General features: G+C 40.7%; 1 protein-coding gene across 1 annotated transcript in view; it reads left to right on the top strand.

Moving 5' to 3' along the window:
* LOC119741697 (spectrin alpha chain-like) overlaps nt 1–11,499 on the top strand; it is an 89,946-nt gene extending 78,447 nt beyond the window's left edge. Inside the window, 6 exon segments of the mRNA XM_038217552.1 lie at nt 10–165; nt 1,181–1,285; nt 1,408–2,401; nt 8,911–8,993; nt 9,428–9,839; nt 9,842–11,499. Coding sequence (XP_038073480.1) covers nt 10–165; nt 1,181–1,285; nt 1,408–2,401; nt 8,911–8,993; nt 9,428–9,839; nt 9,842–10,170 — 2,079 coding nt within the window. The 3' untranslated portion in view covers nt 10,171–11,499.
* Nucleotides 11,500–18,228: the final 6,729 nt, after the last annotated feature.

Genomic DNA, 18,228 nt, shown 5'->3' with positions numbered 1-18,228 from the left:
ATATCAAAGTGCGAAGAGCAGTCCTATGGCCACCAGAAGCAACTGGACAACATCCTGGAGGAAGTGAACAAAGCACCTGGTGGTCTGCAAGGCTTGGTAGCTGAGGATGTGGAAGCTATCAGAGATGATGAGCACCTACCTGAATCGCTAGGAGAAGATGAGAGGGTAGGTGATGCTGTGCATCAGGGCAATTCCATGGTAACTCATGTTACAGTTAGAAGGGGGTCTTCAATCAACTCTGTGGTATTATTCTGTAAAAGTCAAAGCATTGAGGTTGCATATTTCGCACAGAAGATCCTTTGAAGTAAAGTCACTAAACTATAACAAGTGCGAGTGCACAATAAGCTCTGGCCCGGTTTGGGAATGTCTCACTTCATATGCAAAATAAACGCGCATGCGCATTGATTGAAATAAAATCGCTGTTCTGAAAACTATCAGCAAGAGTGCATTTTATGACTACGGCATGGCATTTGGTCAATTAGTCAATTATGTTTGGTCAATTTTTGGGGAACGACTGACAGACCGACCGACCAATCCACCAACTGACAGACCGCCCACCAAGTGACATGAAGAGGCTCCTGCCAGAGCTTTTAAAAAAATTAACGAAATAAACTTCAGTTGGTTTGGCAATATACATTTTTTATCGGTAACTCACGTTACAAGAAAAGGGTACGGTAAAAATTAAAATACCCTGCATTTGAAAGTTTCTGCATACTGTGCACTGATGGACAATTTTTTTATGTACCCTTACATCATTAGTTGTAAGTCAAATGTTACCATTACAATTAATTAAAAAAAAAAAAAAAAAAAACGATCATAAAATCCCTAGAGGGATATATTTCGGTAACTCACGTTATGGTAACTCATCTTTGAAACAAGTTAAAACATACAAGAAAGTAATCATCAAACAAAAAACTCTTTTGGCATAAAATATGAACCTGTCTCTCTGCCTTGAAAACAGACACTCACAAAAACATTTCCATTATGCATGTAAAAACAAGGTGCTAAAATGACATCCAATTTTTTTTCAGACTTTTTTTTAAATTGACAATCTCATCCCTGACACCTTTTATTAATTGTAATCAGTACAAGTTTAAATTAACCGTGCCAGCCTTTGCCAAATTAGGGATACAGTCCTCAAGAGGTTGTGACAACAATTTCTATTGTGATTAATACCCAGGCTGCCCTTGTGGCCCAGATAGAAGAGGAATTAATGGAGGAAGAACTGCAGGAAAAACTACAAGCTGTCCTGCCCGACAACGAAATGACCCTGGTACCAGAAAAGGTAAACGATTATTTAAAATTCAATTTGCACCGTCTGTAGACGTTTTCAGCCGAATGCGGTGTTCCTAATCTGCAAATACAGGTGCATTAACTTAGCCGTGTATTTTTTTAATGTTTTTGCAGGTCTTCCCTGTGCAATCCAGGAGAGCAGATATGTCTCCTAGAACCAAGACTGGGTTTTCAACCCCCAAGAGTTCAGTTGCGAATGGACATAAAACTGAGAAGCAGACAGGGGTTAGTCCTGTGTTGAGAACTGAGAACCTGAGTGAAGCGGAACTCCTTAGAGACGCGGAACTGCTTAGAGATGCAAAGAAGCAATCACCAAGACTTAACAACAACTCAGTGGATATCGGCTCTCCAGTTACCTCCATCGACGAGTTACTGTCTGAAGACGATGCGGACACAACAGACCTCATCCATCAAGCTGAGATCCTAGAAGAGTCTGCGAGAGTTCCTTCAAAGACCACAGACTCTCACAGACCACAGATGCCTGCACCCTTATCATTTCAACAGAGTGCTGGGCAGCGGACCACATCAGAGTCGCAAAGCTCTAGGCGATCAACACCAGATCCAGGACTTAGCCAATCAGCCCCCAATGTCAGCCCACGACACCCGAGTCCAAGATCAAAGCCTCAGTTTTCTAGGAATAGATCTTATGACTCAGACCTTAGCTCTGACGAGAGCAGCCAGCACAGGACCTCTCCGCGAAGCCCCAGTACTCTCGGGAGGATACAGCCTGGTTTAACTTCTCCCTCTCAGGGACCCAGGAAACGGCAGACCTCCAAACCCTTCCATCCTAGTCCTCTCGTCTTAGACAACAACCGCAATCCTCGACAAAGCCCAAGTAATCAAAGAACCCAGCCTTCAAGGACAAACACGGCCATTCTGAACAGCAATAACAATCACAAGAGCAGGGAAGCTTACCAGATTCCCTCGCCGGAGCTTGTTGCTGATTGGGCGAGAGATGAGGGGGAGGAGCTACTGACCCCCGACAGCCTATCAGGCGATGAGAATTTGAGTGTGAGCTCATTGCTTTCCTTACCCGACGAATCAGATCCTTCGTTGACAACAAGGCACACCATTGAGAAAGATTCCCCGGAGTTGTCTTGGAAAAGTGGTAAGTACTGCTTCAACTAGGATTTTAGATGTGTTGATATCTTGTGATGTTTTCACTGTCCTATTGTAAAAAAAAAGGCAATGTTTTCTATCTGAGTGATCCCAAGTGTACTATTCCACGTGTGTAGCATGGCTTATGTTGCTAGCATCACGACAGTTGGTGTGATCCCTGGCCACGTTGCATTACACAGGTTCAAGGCTTTGGTTTAATGCTGCATGATATTGGAGAACCACCAACATATATGGCTGGAAAATTCAGTCATAAGAGTGTCTGTATGGTGTTTATCAAGGCCACATGTTCAAATTCAACTCTAGTTCAATTTCTTTTTCAAAGTTATATTGCATTTTTGTTTGTGCTATGACTGTCTCAAATACATGTACATATCGTCGGGTGCGTGGAAGAAGGCCGTTAGGGCAAACAATTGTTGAAAAGGTCAAATTCAGATTTTTCGGGTAATCGATGGAGCATGGAAATATCTTTCATTTGATATACATTTTGTCTCAAGGGGCTACATCATTTTGACGTAATTAACAGTAGGAAAAAGACGGAAGGAGATTTTTCATTATTTTTTCCTGGCAAAAGGACGTTAGCATATAATACTAATGTAATAAAATATGTTCCAAGTGCGCTAACTTCCCGCTGAAGTAGGTATGCAAAAGGACATTATGATTTAACATTCCACTTTATAATTAGAACATGTTTAAGGCAGGGGGAGTTCCCGGTAAAAGGTTGTTAGCATAAAATGTTAATAACTTCAAAATTAAGTAATACTTTCAAATAAAAATGCACACTACTATTTCAATTATTAACCAATTTCATGAGTCAAAATTTCAGCATTATGTGATTTTTAATTTAGAAATGGGAGCACAAAACCTTTCAACTCGATTATCTTCAAAAGTGTGGGTTTTTTTTTGCATGCCTGGGCTGCTAACGTCCTTTCCTTGGCACAGGACGATATGTACTAAACGTTGCAAAGTACCTTAACTATGTGAGGAGAGGGTTTAAGAAAAACATTAACTTTTTGATCCCTTGTTTTTTTAAAGGAATATATATAATGTAGTTCTCTAGACTTGTGTCCGCATGATTAAACTTGCAAGTTTTAAATTAGAGTAAATGTAGAGTATATCATTTGCAGCTACCGGTATCTAAAAAGTAACTGACAAAATTATTGGTGAAATTATTGAGTCTCAGGGTAGTGGAAGTATGAGGTTTCGTTGTTTTTGTTTGGACCACCCTGTGTAGGAGCACTACACTGGTTTTCCTCCCAACTGAGCCTTCCAGGCCTAAGTTGGAAGTTTTCACTTTGCTTTGCTTTAGGGTGTTGTAATAGTCAGAAGCCATAAAACCATATAGACCATGTGCTCAGAAACTGTGCCTGAAACAACGAAGTTAATAATAATATTACCAGTGCTGTGAATGGCTTTACATCTGCAACGCTGTTTGATTTGTTTTTACAAGTATTGCAAGCTGGTGGTATTGATCTCTTTGTTTTTTAATTGCTGGTTCTTACTCGCTGGGCCATGTTCTAGTAATTGTTTGATTTATTGATTGTTGCGGCTGAGTTGGTTATTCACATGGTGAGTTTCTGTGAGACTGCGGGCACCGGTCATAGTTGGAGTTATACGTGATCAAGCGGTTACTAAGTAATGTCCACGTCATTCCCCTATTTCGTCTGTGCACGCCGGCCCTCTGGTTTCGCAAAGTAAAGCCGCCCTGCGATTTGCTTGCGCTGCGATGGAACCGTTGGCATCAGTCACAATGGTCATGCTTGGGTCACAAAACTGAGAAATCGTGTGATTGTCATGGAGCAAGCGGCATCTTGACACAGAATAATCGCAACCATGCTGATCTTGACACGAGGACGATTCCGTGGCACAGACGTGACCACATGACTTGTTCAAAGTGGTGACGCACATGTTGACGACGGAAGGTGTTTCAAACTGTTTAGCTCTATTTTATTTTTCTATCTAAAGGATCATAAATTGTAACATTTGTTGTTTGCAATCAGATTCTGAAAAGTCGCTCCCATAAGTGAGTGGGATTTTACTCAAATAACTCTGTTATTAAGTGCCTCCATCAGCTCCGTTAGAGATTTTCTTTTGGCAAGTTTCTGTTCGAAAATTCTTTATCCACATCGCTATACTGAACACCGCTATACCAAACATTCAGCTATACCAAACATCGTCCTTGGCTCCCGATTTTTGTGTGCAAAACATGCGGACATTGTTGTTGAAAAATTTCAAAAGAAAGCGAGAAGTGGCTAATATATCCCCAAGGAAAAGAAGGGGAAAGCCACCCATTATTGTAGGTAATAAGCTCAAAACTGTACATGATCAAATAATCGGCAAGTGTTCAAAGTCATCTTTCCGTAACTACCAGGGCATGCAGGGTGAAGTTCTGAATGGGCTATTTATTGAAGAGTGATTATCGGAGCACTGGCAGCTTAAAATCGCTATACTGAATGATCGCCATTACGCGATCGCAAAAAAAATTTGTGGATCCCGCGATGTTCGTTACAGCGGCCGTTCCACTGTATTGTAGAAACAGGTTTTCTTCTCCCCATGTACACAATCAAACGATCTTCTTATAAGACTATTCCACACGCTGGTTGGCTACACAATTAAATTAGATAATCCGGACGAGTGCACGACGGGAACCATCTTTTGTTGCTGCGTAGAATTTACTAATTTACTACTACGTAGAATTTACTACAGTTTACTACTTTTGTGACTCAATGTTTTTTTATAAAAAATAAATGTCAAATTTATTTGCACGTGAAAGGTATACTACATGCATCAGCCGATTTACTTACTCTGGTATAAATGATGGGAGAACATTTTACATGTTACTGTTACACACTGATGTAATAAACAGAACACTTCAGAGATACAGAAGTGGTTTTTCCCCCTAACCTGTCAACACCTGTATTACATTGTGTTGATTCACTGAAAAATCAATAAAACCATAGAGTGCTCCAGTGGTTTTGGGCTCTACAGTGAGTAATAGGCAGGGCACTTTCGGACGATACTGTGATTAACCCAAACCTCGCCAACTCCATCAAAATCCATCCCCCCATTTTGGTGGATTTTGGGGGACTTGGTCCTGCAGGCTTGGTTTGACTTAATATTGATGGAGTATGATGGACTTGGGCTCCGGAGGCCTGAAGCAAAGCCTGCATTGGAAGCAGTGTGATTGATGGATGTTGGCGGACTTGGTCCAGTACTTAGTAAAAGACAGTAGGGAGTTAGGGCTAAAGGGTTAAACTGCTCTTCATTAAGACTCAGTGATGTTGAGGCTAGATTTCCAACAGCACTAATATTTATGGATTGATTGATATCACCTAATTGGCTTTGTGCATTTTCTGTAGGCACAGGTGCTTACTGACAGCTGGGATTTACTTAGACTTAATGGTTGAAGATGGCCTTGTTTTGTGCTTGCTTGGCAGAGCTTAAGTACACACATGCATCTTAACTAAAGGTTACATTTCCTATTCCATCCATCACGGCATACACAAGTAATTAGATAATGGCTGCTTAAATATAGAAACACTAATTACATTCCTCTTATGAAACACTCCAATGAGTTCTCTGAAAATACAGAGTGAGATCTGGGCACTATTTAATGGCTCTTTACCGTAGGGAAAACAAAAAATCTCCTCTAGTTATGCCAAAAAAAACAATGAGTCGGTCTCTGGTCAGCGCGCGCGTCGATTTTAATCATGCGCGTCAATCGTTTTTTTCCAAAATGTTCTGCGGTAGCTCCAACAGCGCCCTCTATTGCCGCACCTCCTCAATTTTTTTTTACCAAAGAGCACCAAGGAATGGGAAATTGCACCAAGGCAAATGATCGAGAGCACCAAGGCAAATTATGGAAGACACCAATGTACACGAGGACACCAAAAAAAGCAAAAAAGTACCCCACCTTGTCTATACAATCCAAGCTTGAAGAAAAAAAAAAAGCAAAACAAAAAACAAAAGCCGCGTCCCCGCGTCAATTCCGGAACTTTGGTCTGACCAGAGACCGAATATTTTTTTTTTTTGGCCTTAACGATAGTAGAAATTCAATGCAGAAGGAATTTTTGCATGGCGTTTTGGCTTTTGCACATTATGCGTACACCCCGCGTCAAGAAATTTTCTGATAGCAGGGTAGGTACAGAATGTCTGAATGGTAATCGTAGTTAGCGCAAATTTCTGCGAATAGCAGAGCCACGTAATTTGGCCCAGCGCACTCGCTGCAACATCTAGCATCCGCCGCCATGGTCCATGTATTATCATTTCCATTTTATTACAAGCAAATTACCCCCACCGCTCCAATATTGGAGCCTGCATATAACTTGCAGACAAGTCATGTGCTTGTTTGTAATGGGGCATGTTAGCAAATACACACATGTATCATGTTTTACAATATGTCAGTGGTCTATTCATTAATTACGTTGTGATGGGCATGTGGAAATAGCTCATAGGATCCATTCAGTATTGATCACAATTCAGCTGGCCAATTGAGGTGATCGGTTTGTTGTTAAACAGGGTGCCCTTGGCCTGAAAATAACTGGAAAAGTCGTGAAATCTTATCGTTAATTTTCAGTCCTGGAAATTCATGGAAATTTGTAAAAATGCCAAAAGTCATGGAATTACATAATATTCTTTTAAAATTTTAAACTTTGTATATAATTTAGCATGGGAAATCTGATTTTTCTACCCAACAAAATGTGACAAATTTCATTGATACAAGCAATTTGATTTCAAATGTTTGCCCCGTGATATCCCCATTAAAAATGTGATAAACCACAGAAACAAGTTTTACAGTTTTGATCCGCATTTTGATGAACTACCGGTACATGTAATTCATAGATTTTCATAATTTGGTCATGGAAAAGTCATGGGAAAAGTCACAGAATGTTATTGTCCTGAAGGTGCAGGAACCCTGTTAAAGATCCCAGAGCAGTCATGCAAGTGTACTGGCAAACACTCTTATACCTCTGATTTTAAGCTTCAAAAATGTTTCATTTCCAGTCAAAAAAATGTATTGCTTTCTTTGCAATTTGGTTATTTCCATTTAACCAGTTCTAGTTGAATGACGTGTTTACACAATCTGGCTGTTTTTATACACAGGCACGGCTGACGGGTTAAAACGTCAAGCGTGCCTCGATTTGCCTCCGGATGACGTCTGAACATGCTAATCCCCCATTTGTTTCGTACACACACACACACAGAGTCCGATCAGTCTGTGGAGGCAGACCGTGTGTTGAACTTGAACAAGGCATGGCCTGTTGTACAATTTACTGGTGCTCCGTGGGCACACCTCAGAGTGTTGAAAAATATGAGGTTGCGGTAAGAAATATCGTACAAATACTGTTGAAATGACTCTTGCGAATCAGTATTTGTGGCGTTTGGCTGTATATCAAAAGTTGGCTGCTATATTTTGCCTTTTTTCGAAAAAATCCCAATTTTCGGCAAAAATAATCCTGGCGCGAACTGGTTATGTTTACAATTGAAACAAATTTTTTTTAATAAGGAATTTTGGCTGCAATTTTCAATAAAGCCGTGTTCCCATTGGACTGTTTTTGGTTAAAGTACCGCGACTTTTCTGTAGAATGACAAAATTAAATCCAATGGGGACACACGGTAAACTGACGTCCCTGTCAACTTACCGCGACCGTGATGTAAAACTAACAGGCCGAAAGAGGACGCGGAAGACTTCCGCGCAGCCACGGTAACTTAACAGGGCCGCTAAAAAGTCCAATGGGAACGCTCCGCGCTGTAAACCTACCGTGTCCACGCTGTAAAACGGTAAAACGCTATGCAAACAACAACACTTCCTGTATACACAGAATTCGCGCGAAAATGGTAGTATGGTTCCCTGTCTCGTTTGCACTGATGGCGGTGTGATATTATCATCGTACCGTACACAGCGTGTGTAGCATGCACTACGCTCAGCTGCAGAGCTTTTTTCAATCTCGTCCAGCTGCTGCAGTTTCGCTACTTTACTAGTTAGAAACATGGCAGATTTGATCGATTTTGTGAGGAGTTTAATTGGGCTAGATGAACGTGAAAATGCTGATGAAGGCACAGGAGAAATGACGTGGCCGACTAAATTCAGCGCGCGAAAAATACGTCACAGGCACGTCATATCCCGCATAGGTCAAAGGTGACTGTGCACAGCGCCCGCAATGTGTGACATTCTGCTAGTCTCGAACAGCGAATGAACCGTTCCGTCGCGGAATATAAGTCCAGGTGGGAACGCACGGTAGAATTACACCAAAGCCAGTCACGGTAACTTTCCGCGTGGCCGCTGAAGAAAAAGTCCAATGGGAACACGGCTTAAGACACTCAGAATTCTGAGATGATGATATACGGCAATATCCAGTTTCCCCATGTGTATTTATAATGACATCTGTATTCTACCACTTTTCTTTTTTTCGTATTTCATTTGAAGTAATGTGTATATGCTGGTCAAATATTGGTCAATATCTGATCATTTGTTTATTGGTTTTTTTTCTGTCTTTACAGATCAGTCAGATGCCGAGCCACCCCCTCTGCCAGTCTCTGTTCCTCCTCCACTCTTTGATCTTGAGGACTCCTCCCCAGACGAGGTGCTTTTATAGTCAAACACATACATCAACATCTTATCAATCATTTTAGAGCCAACCATGGATGGAGAAAAAATGTCATATCATTCCTCCATATAGCCAGCCTCATCAATTCAAAAAAAAGAAATATTTTTAGAGGTTCCTGGACACTCTCCTCGATTTTTCTCTGCGGATGTGACGGCCTACAAATCCTAAGTCATAAAATCTAAAACCAGGATAAATTAATAAGCATGTGACTTACATCACTTCTTTAAATAACAGTTCAAAAGTTTGGAGAAAATGGAAGTATTAAAGAACAACCATCCGGTTTAGGTATTTTGTTTTCATTGGTTGGTGTCCCTTCAGTTTTGGGGCCTTCATTGTTATGGGTACCATTGTCCATTCATTGGATTGCCAACCATCATCTCATATACCACTGCTTTCATTGCACTCCTCAGGTCGCATCATCCTCACAGCCTCCTAGTTCCCCTCCAACTCCCACTCCTCCCCAGAGGCGACGCTCGCGAGCCTCCTCTATTGATCACAAGAAGGGAAGCCCATCAACTCCTCGGCAGCCCGATCATCAAAGCAGCACAGTACCCAAACCTCACCCATCCACAGCCCTCCATGACCGCCCATCAGATCCTCCACTGTTTCCCCCTCATCCCACTAGACCTGCACCCTCAGATACTTACCATGCACCATCTTCATCCCCCCGGGTACCCGGTAACCAACATACCCTCGGTCATTCCCAGTCACCCAGTTCTCATCTCATCCCAAGCACTGTACCCAGTTCCCATCAAAGACCTCCCAACCAACCCAGGGTATCCATCTCCCAACCCATCCTATCTGAGCAACACCCAGAACCCGAACCCACCCTACCCTACCTCTGCAGCTGCACCCGTCACCCAGGTCCCACACAACCCAACCCCAGCAACCCAAGCGCCCAGCCCCGCCTTCACCCTTACCCCAAGTGGAGTCTTCCCCAAGCCAGCCCCGTCGGGCAGCACCCCAGCTCACACCCAGGACCCATCATGAGGTGGACAGGGTCATCACAGCACAGCCTCCTCCACCCATCCAACTCACAAATCTGATGAAGGGGAGCCACCACCACCACCAGGTGCCTCTCAAGTCCTCGGGCCAAGATTCCCCCAAGCTCAAGAGGAACAAGATCTTTGGAGGTCTGTTCAAGAAAAAATGATCTGCAGATGAAGAAACCTCTTCAAATCTAGACTCCACTGCTAATCATTTATTGAACATCTCTTGGACCGATTTCTTGGCACTGCCAAGCAGAAAATATTGTTTAGCATTTTTTTCTGCTTCTAGGCACAAATCAGCTGAACCCATCCTGAGCAGCGTACGTTGCATGACGTTTAACCTTTTTTTTTTCCTAATCAACTATTTTCAGTGCTTAGCAAAGTTACGTATTTAGCACGTTCTTTGAAATTGGCCTGCGTGTGATGGTACCGCACGCTACGCTCTGTTGAATAGTTGACAACTGTGAGTTGCTACGGTCTTGATGGTGTGGATGAAGACGATATCAAAAATAATATTGAAGTCATCCGGGCGGTTTTACTGACATAATATTGCAGTCATCTGGGTACTTGTTCCGATCACCGTACAATACGCTGATTTATTTTTGAACGTGGAAGCCTTATATAAAAAATAATAAGTGATATAGAAGTCAACTGTATCAAAAATGGTATGCAAACAAAGATTTTGACAGCTGTTGTACTTGTGTAGGCATAATGGAACATTTGGACCAGCATCCGATAAATAGACTTAAAACCTGTGTTTGATGTGCACAGTGGTGATTTAGTTAAAGCCTTTTTAAAATACCACCATCATGGGGTTTATAGATCCATGCCTCCATCAATTCGTGCAGTTTGTTTGTACATTCGATTGCTGAAAGCCAGATATAGCGGAGGTGTGAAAAATAATGGACGGGGTTGTCAGTTTCATCTTAATTACCTTCCTCCCAGTATCCTTCGGGAATTTATCGCCCACAGAGAATAGAATAACACTCTGCCTCCCTTTTTGTCTTCCATCGAAAGATGATGGGTTTCACTGTTACTCAGCTCTGCTAATGGATTTTAAGACTGTCGGCACCTTTTGCTTTTAAGGCACAGGTATTATATTTTTGCTTGAAATATATCAGTGTTCAAACAATACACACATTTCCGTTGCTGTTATGGCAAAAAGGTAGGCCGGAGAGTGGCTGCGCATGAGTTGTTTGTCATGACGACAAGTAAATCAATTCTCACTGTATGTAGCCATGCAATGGCTGCCAGCGTTGCATGCCTTACCTTGCGAAACTGACCAACAGGCTTTTGAGGCAGACTGCCTTGTTTATTACGTCCACATGGTGTTGTGGTGATGCCATTACGCTAATTAACTCGGACGACTTGTTTCAGGATTCGTCAAGGCTCATTTAGTTTTGGCTGACACACCGGGGCAGATGTGTATATAGAAATTTGTACAAAAATGAACAATGCCTATTTATGACCATTCTCGGGTTTTTGTCGTATTTTTTTTTTTTGGGGGGGGGGTAAGATTCTCATGTTAAATTATTATAGGGCTGATTGTTGCTGTTGCTTTGTGTTTCGGAGTAAGGAATTCCTCAAAGCACTACTAGCCCTTGTAGGTCTATAAAATCCTGCTAAAGGAAACTTTGATATATGAGACACACAAGAGTGTAGTGATTTAAGTTGGAAGAAGAAATTGAAGTCGTGGTACCAGTTCAGGATTGAATGTGTGTGTAGCATATGAACCAGACTCGGACTTCGAGTGCTGAAAAACATGCAAACAAACTCCCGAGCCAGCTTAACTCGCTCTTTAGCCGACAAAATTGTTCAAAGTTTTCATGATGGAAAGACAAGGTCCTCAGTATTTCACCAACCAAGTTTTAAGTCTCAATTCAATTTTTAAGGGAGACTTTTCTTCACTATTTTACACCTAAGAGGGAAGTCAAGTTATATCAAAATGAGGCTAAAGACTAGACTGGTACATGCCCAACCATGGTCCAACGTTTTGAAAAGTCTGACCTCTTCATTCACTGTCATTAGTCTGGTGGCTGACTAATAGAGACTAGTACCGGACCTGCCAGATGTTTCTTTTGGCACAGTTGATAGATGCAGTACTGAAGGGTTGTTGGACTGGTTGTTTCAGGTACCAGTCTATTTTCCTGTATTGCATGTTTTCAATGCCTGAACTTGACTAGATATGAACCAATGCAATATAATACTCGCCCTGTTGGTGTCAACTACAGGTAAATTGACACCATTTGCAAAAACTGTATCTTTGTCGATTCAAGGAACAAGAACACAATAAATCGGAAGTAGGTTATTCAGAAACTAGCCTGTCGAAATTTCAGCGCAGTAGATAACATACGTTTTGAGAAAACTGAAAAATGCATCATCATCTTTTCTTTTCGACAAAATAATCATAGGTAATTCCTCGTTTCTCGAAAATGACCGCATACTACGCGCTATGATTTCACAGAATGCATGATCCTATTATTGACTTACAATCAAGTAGGATATTTCATGATATTTTGACAATTTCAGTTTTGAATGTTTGCAAATGGTGTCCATTAAGTGCAGGAATTAACACTTTAGCATTAAGACACGTAGTCATAGTATCTGGGGAGGTCACGGAACTTTACACACAGTTCGCTATGAAGGCAGATACTGAGTGAAGGCAGATAACATTGAAATCGATTATGAATTCTGCATAAGCATGGGCTTTTTGTATCTTTCAGAAAATTTGTGAAAGGTTTTGCGGCTCAAAACACTTCACAGCAGATTCCCAGTGGCTTTTGAGATCCAGCTGTTAATATCATTTTATACCATGAACACAGCATGCAGATGTATCCACAGAGATTCACACCAAAAATAGACTCAGCCTGCGATTTTAATAACTCCCTTTGCCCAAGAGTTCATTGGGAAGCAGGCTAACAAGCCCTTGCTTGTGTAAGGATATCATATTTATATTCTAAAAATATCACATTTTTCTTTTTTTGGGAAACTGTATAGGCCTGCACGGAGATCGGTCAGATATGAAATTAGAAAGGTGAGCTCTGACGTAACTATGAACTCGACTCGCACGCAAAATCGATTTATAGACATTTTGTAGACCGTAACACGAGTATTACAAGGATTTTTGCCCGACAGGCTTGGCCTTAATTTCACAGCGTCTGCGTAAACCACCTTTATATTTTATTTTACATCTTGAACCCTTTTCGCAGTTAAACGAATTCTGGGCTGAATATGCTGCGAGTGTGGAACGAGTTGTTCGCTAAAACGTGTCAGTAAAGTAGAATAAACGAATACTCAAGTTGAACACAGAACGCGACACCGCAGTGCAAGTTTGCATTTTATCATGATTAATACGTTGAAGTCAAAGGTTATCACGCTGATATGGTGTGAGAAACAGGAAATATGAAATCATGACCGTGAAAGCCTGCTTTGTTTTTGTATTACATATTAAAAATAGCTAACCTATAAGAATGTACATTTTTCAGTAGAAATATAAATACATGTATATTAGCTTTTGTAACTCATTTGTTTGGTCGTTTGCGATCACCGATTTGTACTTTGTTGATACATTTCTTGGGAATAAAGTTAAACTTCCCGGCAGAATATAGTACGTGCGTAAGCTGAAATGTTCTATACTTTTTGTAGCAATAATGAATTCTTGTTTTTAATCTGATACTTTATACTATTTCTTTTATAACATACATTATGTAGCGTACTTTGGCAAATTTTGAATGGCGGCATTATTCCGCTACAGGAATTAATGGGTTCTTTTGTTAGTATGTATTCCCTACGGATATATGTTTTTTATACGCGATACCTTTATCCAGAGGTTGTTTTTAAGGAGGAATGGCTGAAGATATTAATGATGTTTAAATTTGATATCTCGAATCAATTATTTGCATTTTATGAATTATTTGTATGGAGATAGAGGCTGGAGACGTCTGAGACTGATTTTTAAAGATATAATTTGTTATTTTTGTTTTGCTTATACCCATAGACCCGTTGATAACTATAAAATACATATTTCATTTACTTATAGCTCTCATGAATCCATGCATGTTGTATCACGCGTAAACGAGTCGTATCGACGATCATGTGTGTGTGGAGAATCACACCGGAAATATCGAGAAACGACTGTGCTTTCATTAAACTTGGGAAATTGGAGAATTCTTTAAAGATAATGTTTAGGAATGGGGACCATTGTGATATCTCAGAAAACACCAGCTACTTAAATATGCTTATATTGTACATAGTTTTAAAGGTATTTTGGTGCATTACATTTTCTTGCCATCCGACTTGAAAAGATAAAAAAATATATGGTTCATGGTTCTTTCATCAAATAATGAAGGAGTTTGGTTGAAGAGAAACAATGGAGTCTTCAACATTTAAGAATAGTATACACCATATTTTCATGGCTACAAAATATACATTTTAACTTAGTAGTCACTGACTTCGGGACTAAATGTTCGCTTTCTGCCGGTCATTCACATTCGCGATTGTGTCCCTCTTAATTCAAGGCACGGAATGTAACATATTCATCAGTATACTTATTCCTTCTGACGTCGTTTTTGTATATACGTCTTTTTAAGCATTTGATCCGTCAGGTGGACAACTTAATCCCCTGATACCTTTGGGTATGGTCCTTGCCTTACTCTGGCTGCAGTACTTATACTTTGATACATGTATTATCAAATAATGTATAGTTGCATGCATTACTTGTATACAGGACTGTAAATATTTGTTTTCACTAGGTTGTTTTAATGAAACATTCCATTATTTATAATACTTCCGTCTCTAAGGCTTCATGTATATCTTTTTTTATATGTAAGCAATTTGTTTGGAAACAGCTTTTATAGCATATTGTGAAGTAATGCCTTCTGGACACGGTAGTGATAGTAATTTAATGTTATACCATAAGGTGTTCAACGTACGGTATATTATATAAAAAAAAGTGATGTCCATGAAATTTACAGTGCACACAAATCATAATGTAAGGAATCAGCAAGCAGTCGCAGACTGTCGCCGACGCTTCGCATACTTCCTAACGGGTGTAGCAATTAACAAGGGTTGTAAGAGCGAAATGAGATTTTGATTTGTCTCGGTCGTAGTCACTAAATAGAATGGATCCGTCCCAGATATAAAACCAGACAAGTGCAATTATCTGAAACGCCAATGTGCCTTACCATTTCCCTTGATCCTGTATTGGACAACACCATCGGAGGTTGGTTGGTCCGACGATGTATTGATATTATTAATTTTTTTTTTTAATACATGATGCCTTTCCCACAGCTCCTTGAGGTATTTGTTGTCACATGTACATAATTAAAAACAAACAAACGTAGCACTGTCTACTTAATATTTGTTGCATACCTAAACAGTTGGGCCAGCTACTTTTCCAGAGTGATTATTTTCCGCTTATGATATGAAAGCAATTCAAGGGGCTGCGTTTGAACTCTCACGCGTTTCTGATGTTAATATTCCTTTTGTAACGGACTTGTTTGCTTATAGTCCGGTTTTCGGGAGAATTTTTTTTTGAAACATTTTCATTTTCTGTACGTTGAATTTATTGAACTGATAAGAATTATAGGCTGCTTCATAGGAAATATATGTTATTTTGTTTTGTCTATTCTTAATATTTTAGCCAAATACGTAAATCATGAGCGAGAATTATCGAGACATTATTTTTATCGTCACTGTCTTGGATTGATTAAACCAATGCTATATTTTCCCCAATTCTGGAAAAGATACTCGAACGTCTTGGTTGTGATTTGTGAGTTCTTACAAAACTCTACAAACCGTGTTTGCATCTCCATTTTGTGTCAACAGTCAGCCGTTACATGAAGCACTTTGGACCCTCGTCGACGTTCGACCTCGCTCCAGAACAGAAAATGTCAAGCACGCCGAGCTAAAAATCGTAGGATGGCCCTAAAGGTAACGTCACTGCGTACAGATTACGCTGTAGACCAACACAACGCCACGCCTCGTTTCCCCTCACCATTATTAGCCATAATGTCCGTGCGCAAATATGCAGACCTTTTAGTGTTAAAATACATTTAAAGACGCATGTCAATGTTGGCATATCGGTGGGAAATTTTCTCGGACAGTCCTGCAAAATTAACGCGGTAGATTTTGCGAGTATAATAGCGATCTGCTGCCATCGGAGCGAATTATGAAACACGAATTTCCACAGTTTGATGTCTTATGCCGTCTTGATTGAACTTCTAAGCGTTGATTATTTTTCAGTATTGTGGGTTGACCTTTCGAGCGAAGGGAGCGTTGGTGACCAACGGATGCAACGACTAGGTTATTAAATTAGAGCTCAATGAATTATCCACAATGTAATTATAGCATCTTGTTTCCCCTTAAGAAGTCAGCAGCTTGGTGCCTATGCGCTGGAATTATTTCCCATATAAGAACACACTACGAAACCAGTATCTATATGATATATAACAAGTACTCCAATTGTATTAAAGAGTGATAAGTCGAGACGCTAAAAGCTTTAGCAGCCATATTGCCACTTTACTTTCGATTTTATTCCGGGGTAACTTTATCATTGCGATATTCCCATCGATACAAGATTACTGCAACCCAATCTGGAAGGCGAGCAAATTGCAGCAGCCGTAACCAGGTTTTGTGTTTGGGGCGGTCTGGGGGATCACGAGCGTCGTCAGACCAATTTGAAGGGGGGGAATTATGCCAAACAAAAATTGACGACAGACACTCCCTCCTGAAAGGTAGCCAGGGATTTTCCAAGTCACCTGACCGCCGCAAAATCATCAATGGGGTTCGACTATCCCCTCCCCCAGCGGCACTGGTTGGGGCTGATTGATTTTGAGCTCTCATTGGACGATTTCTGTTTACCCGATGACTTGGTGTCAACGCGTTCTCGGCTCTCATTGGACAAGCCGTTTACGCTGCTGACACGGGTCACCTCTTCCGCGTGTGCACGATCCTTTTGCACAAGATGCGAAAAGTATGCACACTTTTCATAGCAAGTGACTTTCTGTGACCCGCACTTCCTTCACACAATTAGCCCCCCCCCCCCCCCACCAGCGCCATTGGCCATTGGATAGTGCGGGGGGGGGGGGGGTAGCGGCAGCGGGTAACACAGGGTGTCTTTAAAAAAAAAACCTCAAAGCGTCCTCTTTTTCACAACTCTTAACAAAATACATCGCAATTATCTATACATATTTAGAGAGTATAGTCCATTGGCTTTTCAACAACGAAAAAATCGTTGCAATCGGGTGAATATTTATTGAGTTATGGCCAATTCAGAATAAGTGCCGATTTTTCAATCTGTCCACGGTCCCAATTGTCATTTGTTAGGAATGTGAATGGATTCGGGGTGAGGGTATAGTCTTCCATTCTTTATGTTTTAATCTTTCTTTATTTTGTTCATTTTATTTTTAATTTTTTGCAACAATGGTCATTTATCTTTTTGGAATTAATGGTAGTCCTGAAAATAACTGTTTGGTAAACTTCTTAAATGTTACTTTGCTGCTCTGTCTTTGCCCTCTACTTGGTAGTACTTTTTTCACAAATGCAAGTTTCGGTCCGTGTTCATAAGGCGGCAGTCAAACATCAGTCGCCGTGGACAAAATGCAAAAGTGGTCCTTGTTTCTAATTGGCCATAACTGAATCAAAATTTACCCGATTGGAAAGATTTTTTCGTTGTTGAAAAGCTAAAGGACTATACTCTCCAAATATGTATAAATATTTTTGCGATGTTTTTTTTTAAAAAGCTGTGAAAAAGAGGATGCTTTGAGGTTTTTTTTTTAGACACCCCGTACTACTATATGCTTAAAACCTTAAAAATCCAAAACATCGCAGGGGCCAGCCAAGCTTCCCCCATTGTCCCCTCCCCTACACCCCGCATACTCCACAGCTAAATTGGTCTTTTTTCAATTCCTCTACAATTAGGCAAACGGGGCGAATTCGAGGGTACAGTCAATCTCTGACACACAATAAAAGGTAGGTCAGGTCATCATGGTCTCTGTGTATGGTGAAACAAAAATATCTGGAGGATGTAGCGCGTGAGCCTTGACGTGTGCGTGATAGGCCTGCGGTCACCTCTTAATAGTGACGTGCACCGCGATTTCGACAAAAAAAATATCCGTAATTTCAGTTTGAAATCCTTTGTATACCCAATGTATAAGTTCATTTCCGTAATATAATGAGAAATTTAGATTTCGCTATATCAAGGTAAAAGTTGTCGGCAAGAA

The sequence above is a fragment of the Patiria miniata genome, unplaced genomic scaffold, assembly GCF_015706575.1.
Source record: "Patiria miniata isolate m_02_andy unplaced genomic scaffold, ASM1570657v1 HiC_scaffold_5, whole genome shotgun sequence".
NCBI lineage: Eukaryota > Metazoa > Echinodermata > Asteroidea > Valvatida > Asterinidae > Patiria > Patiria miniata.
This window is presented reverse-complemented; position numbering and strand designations above follow the sequence as displayed.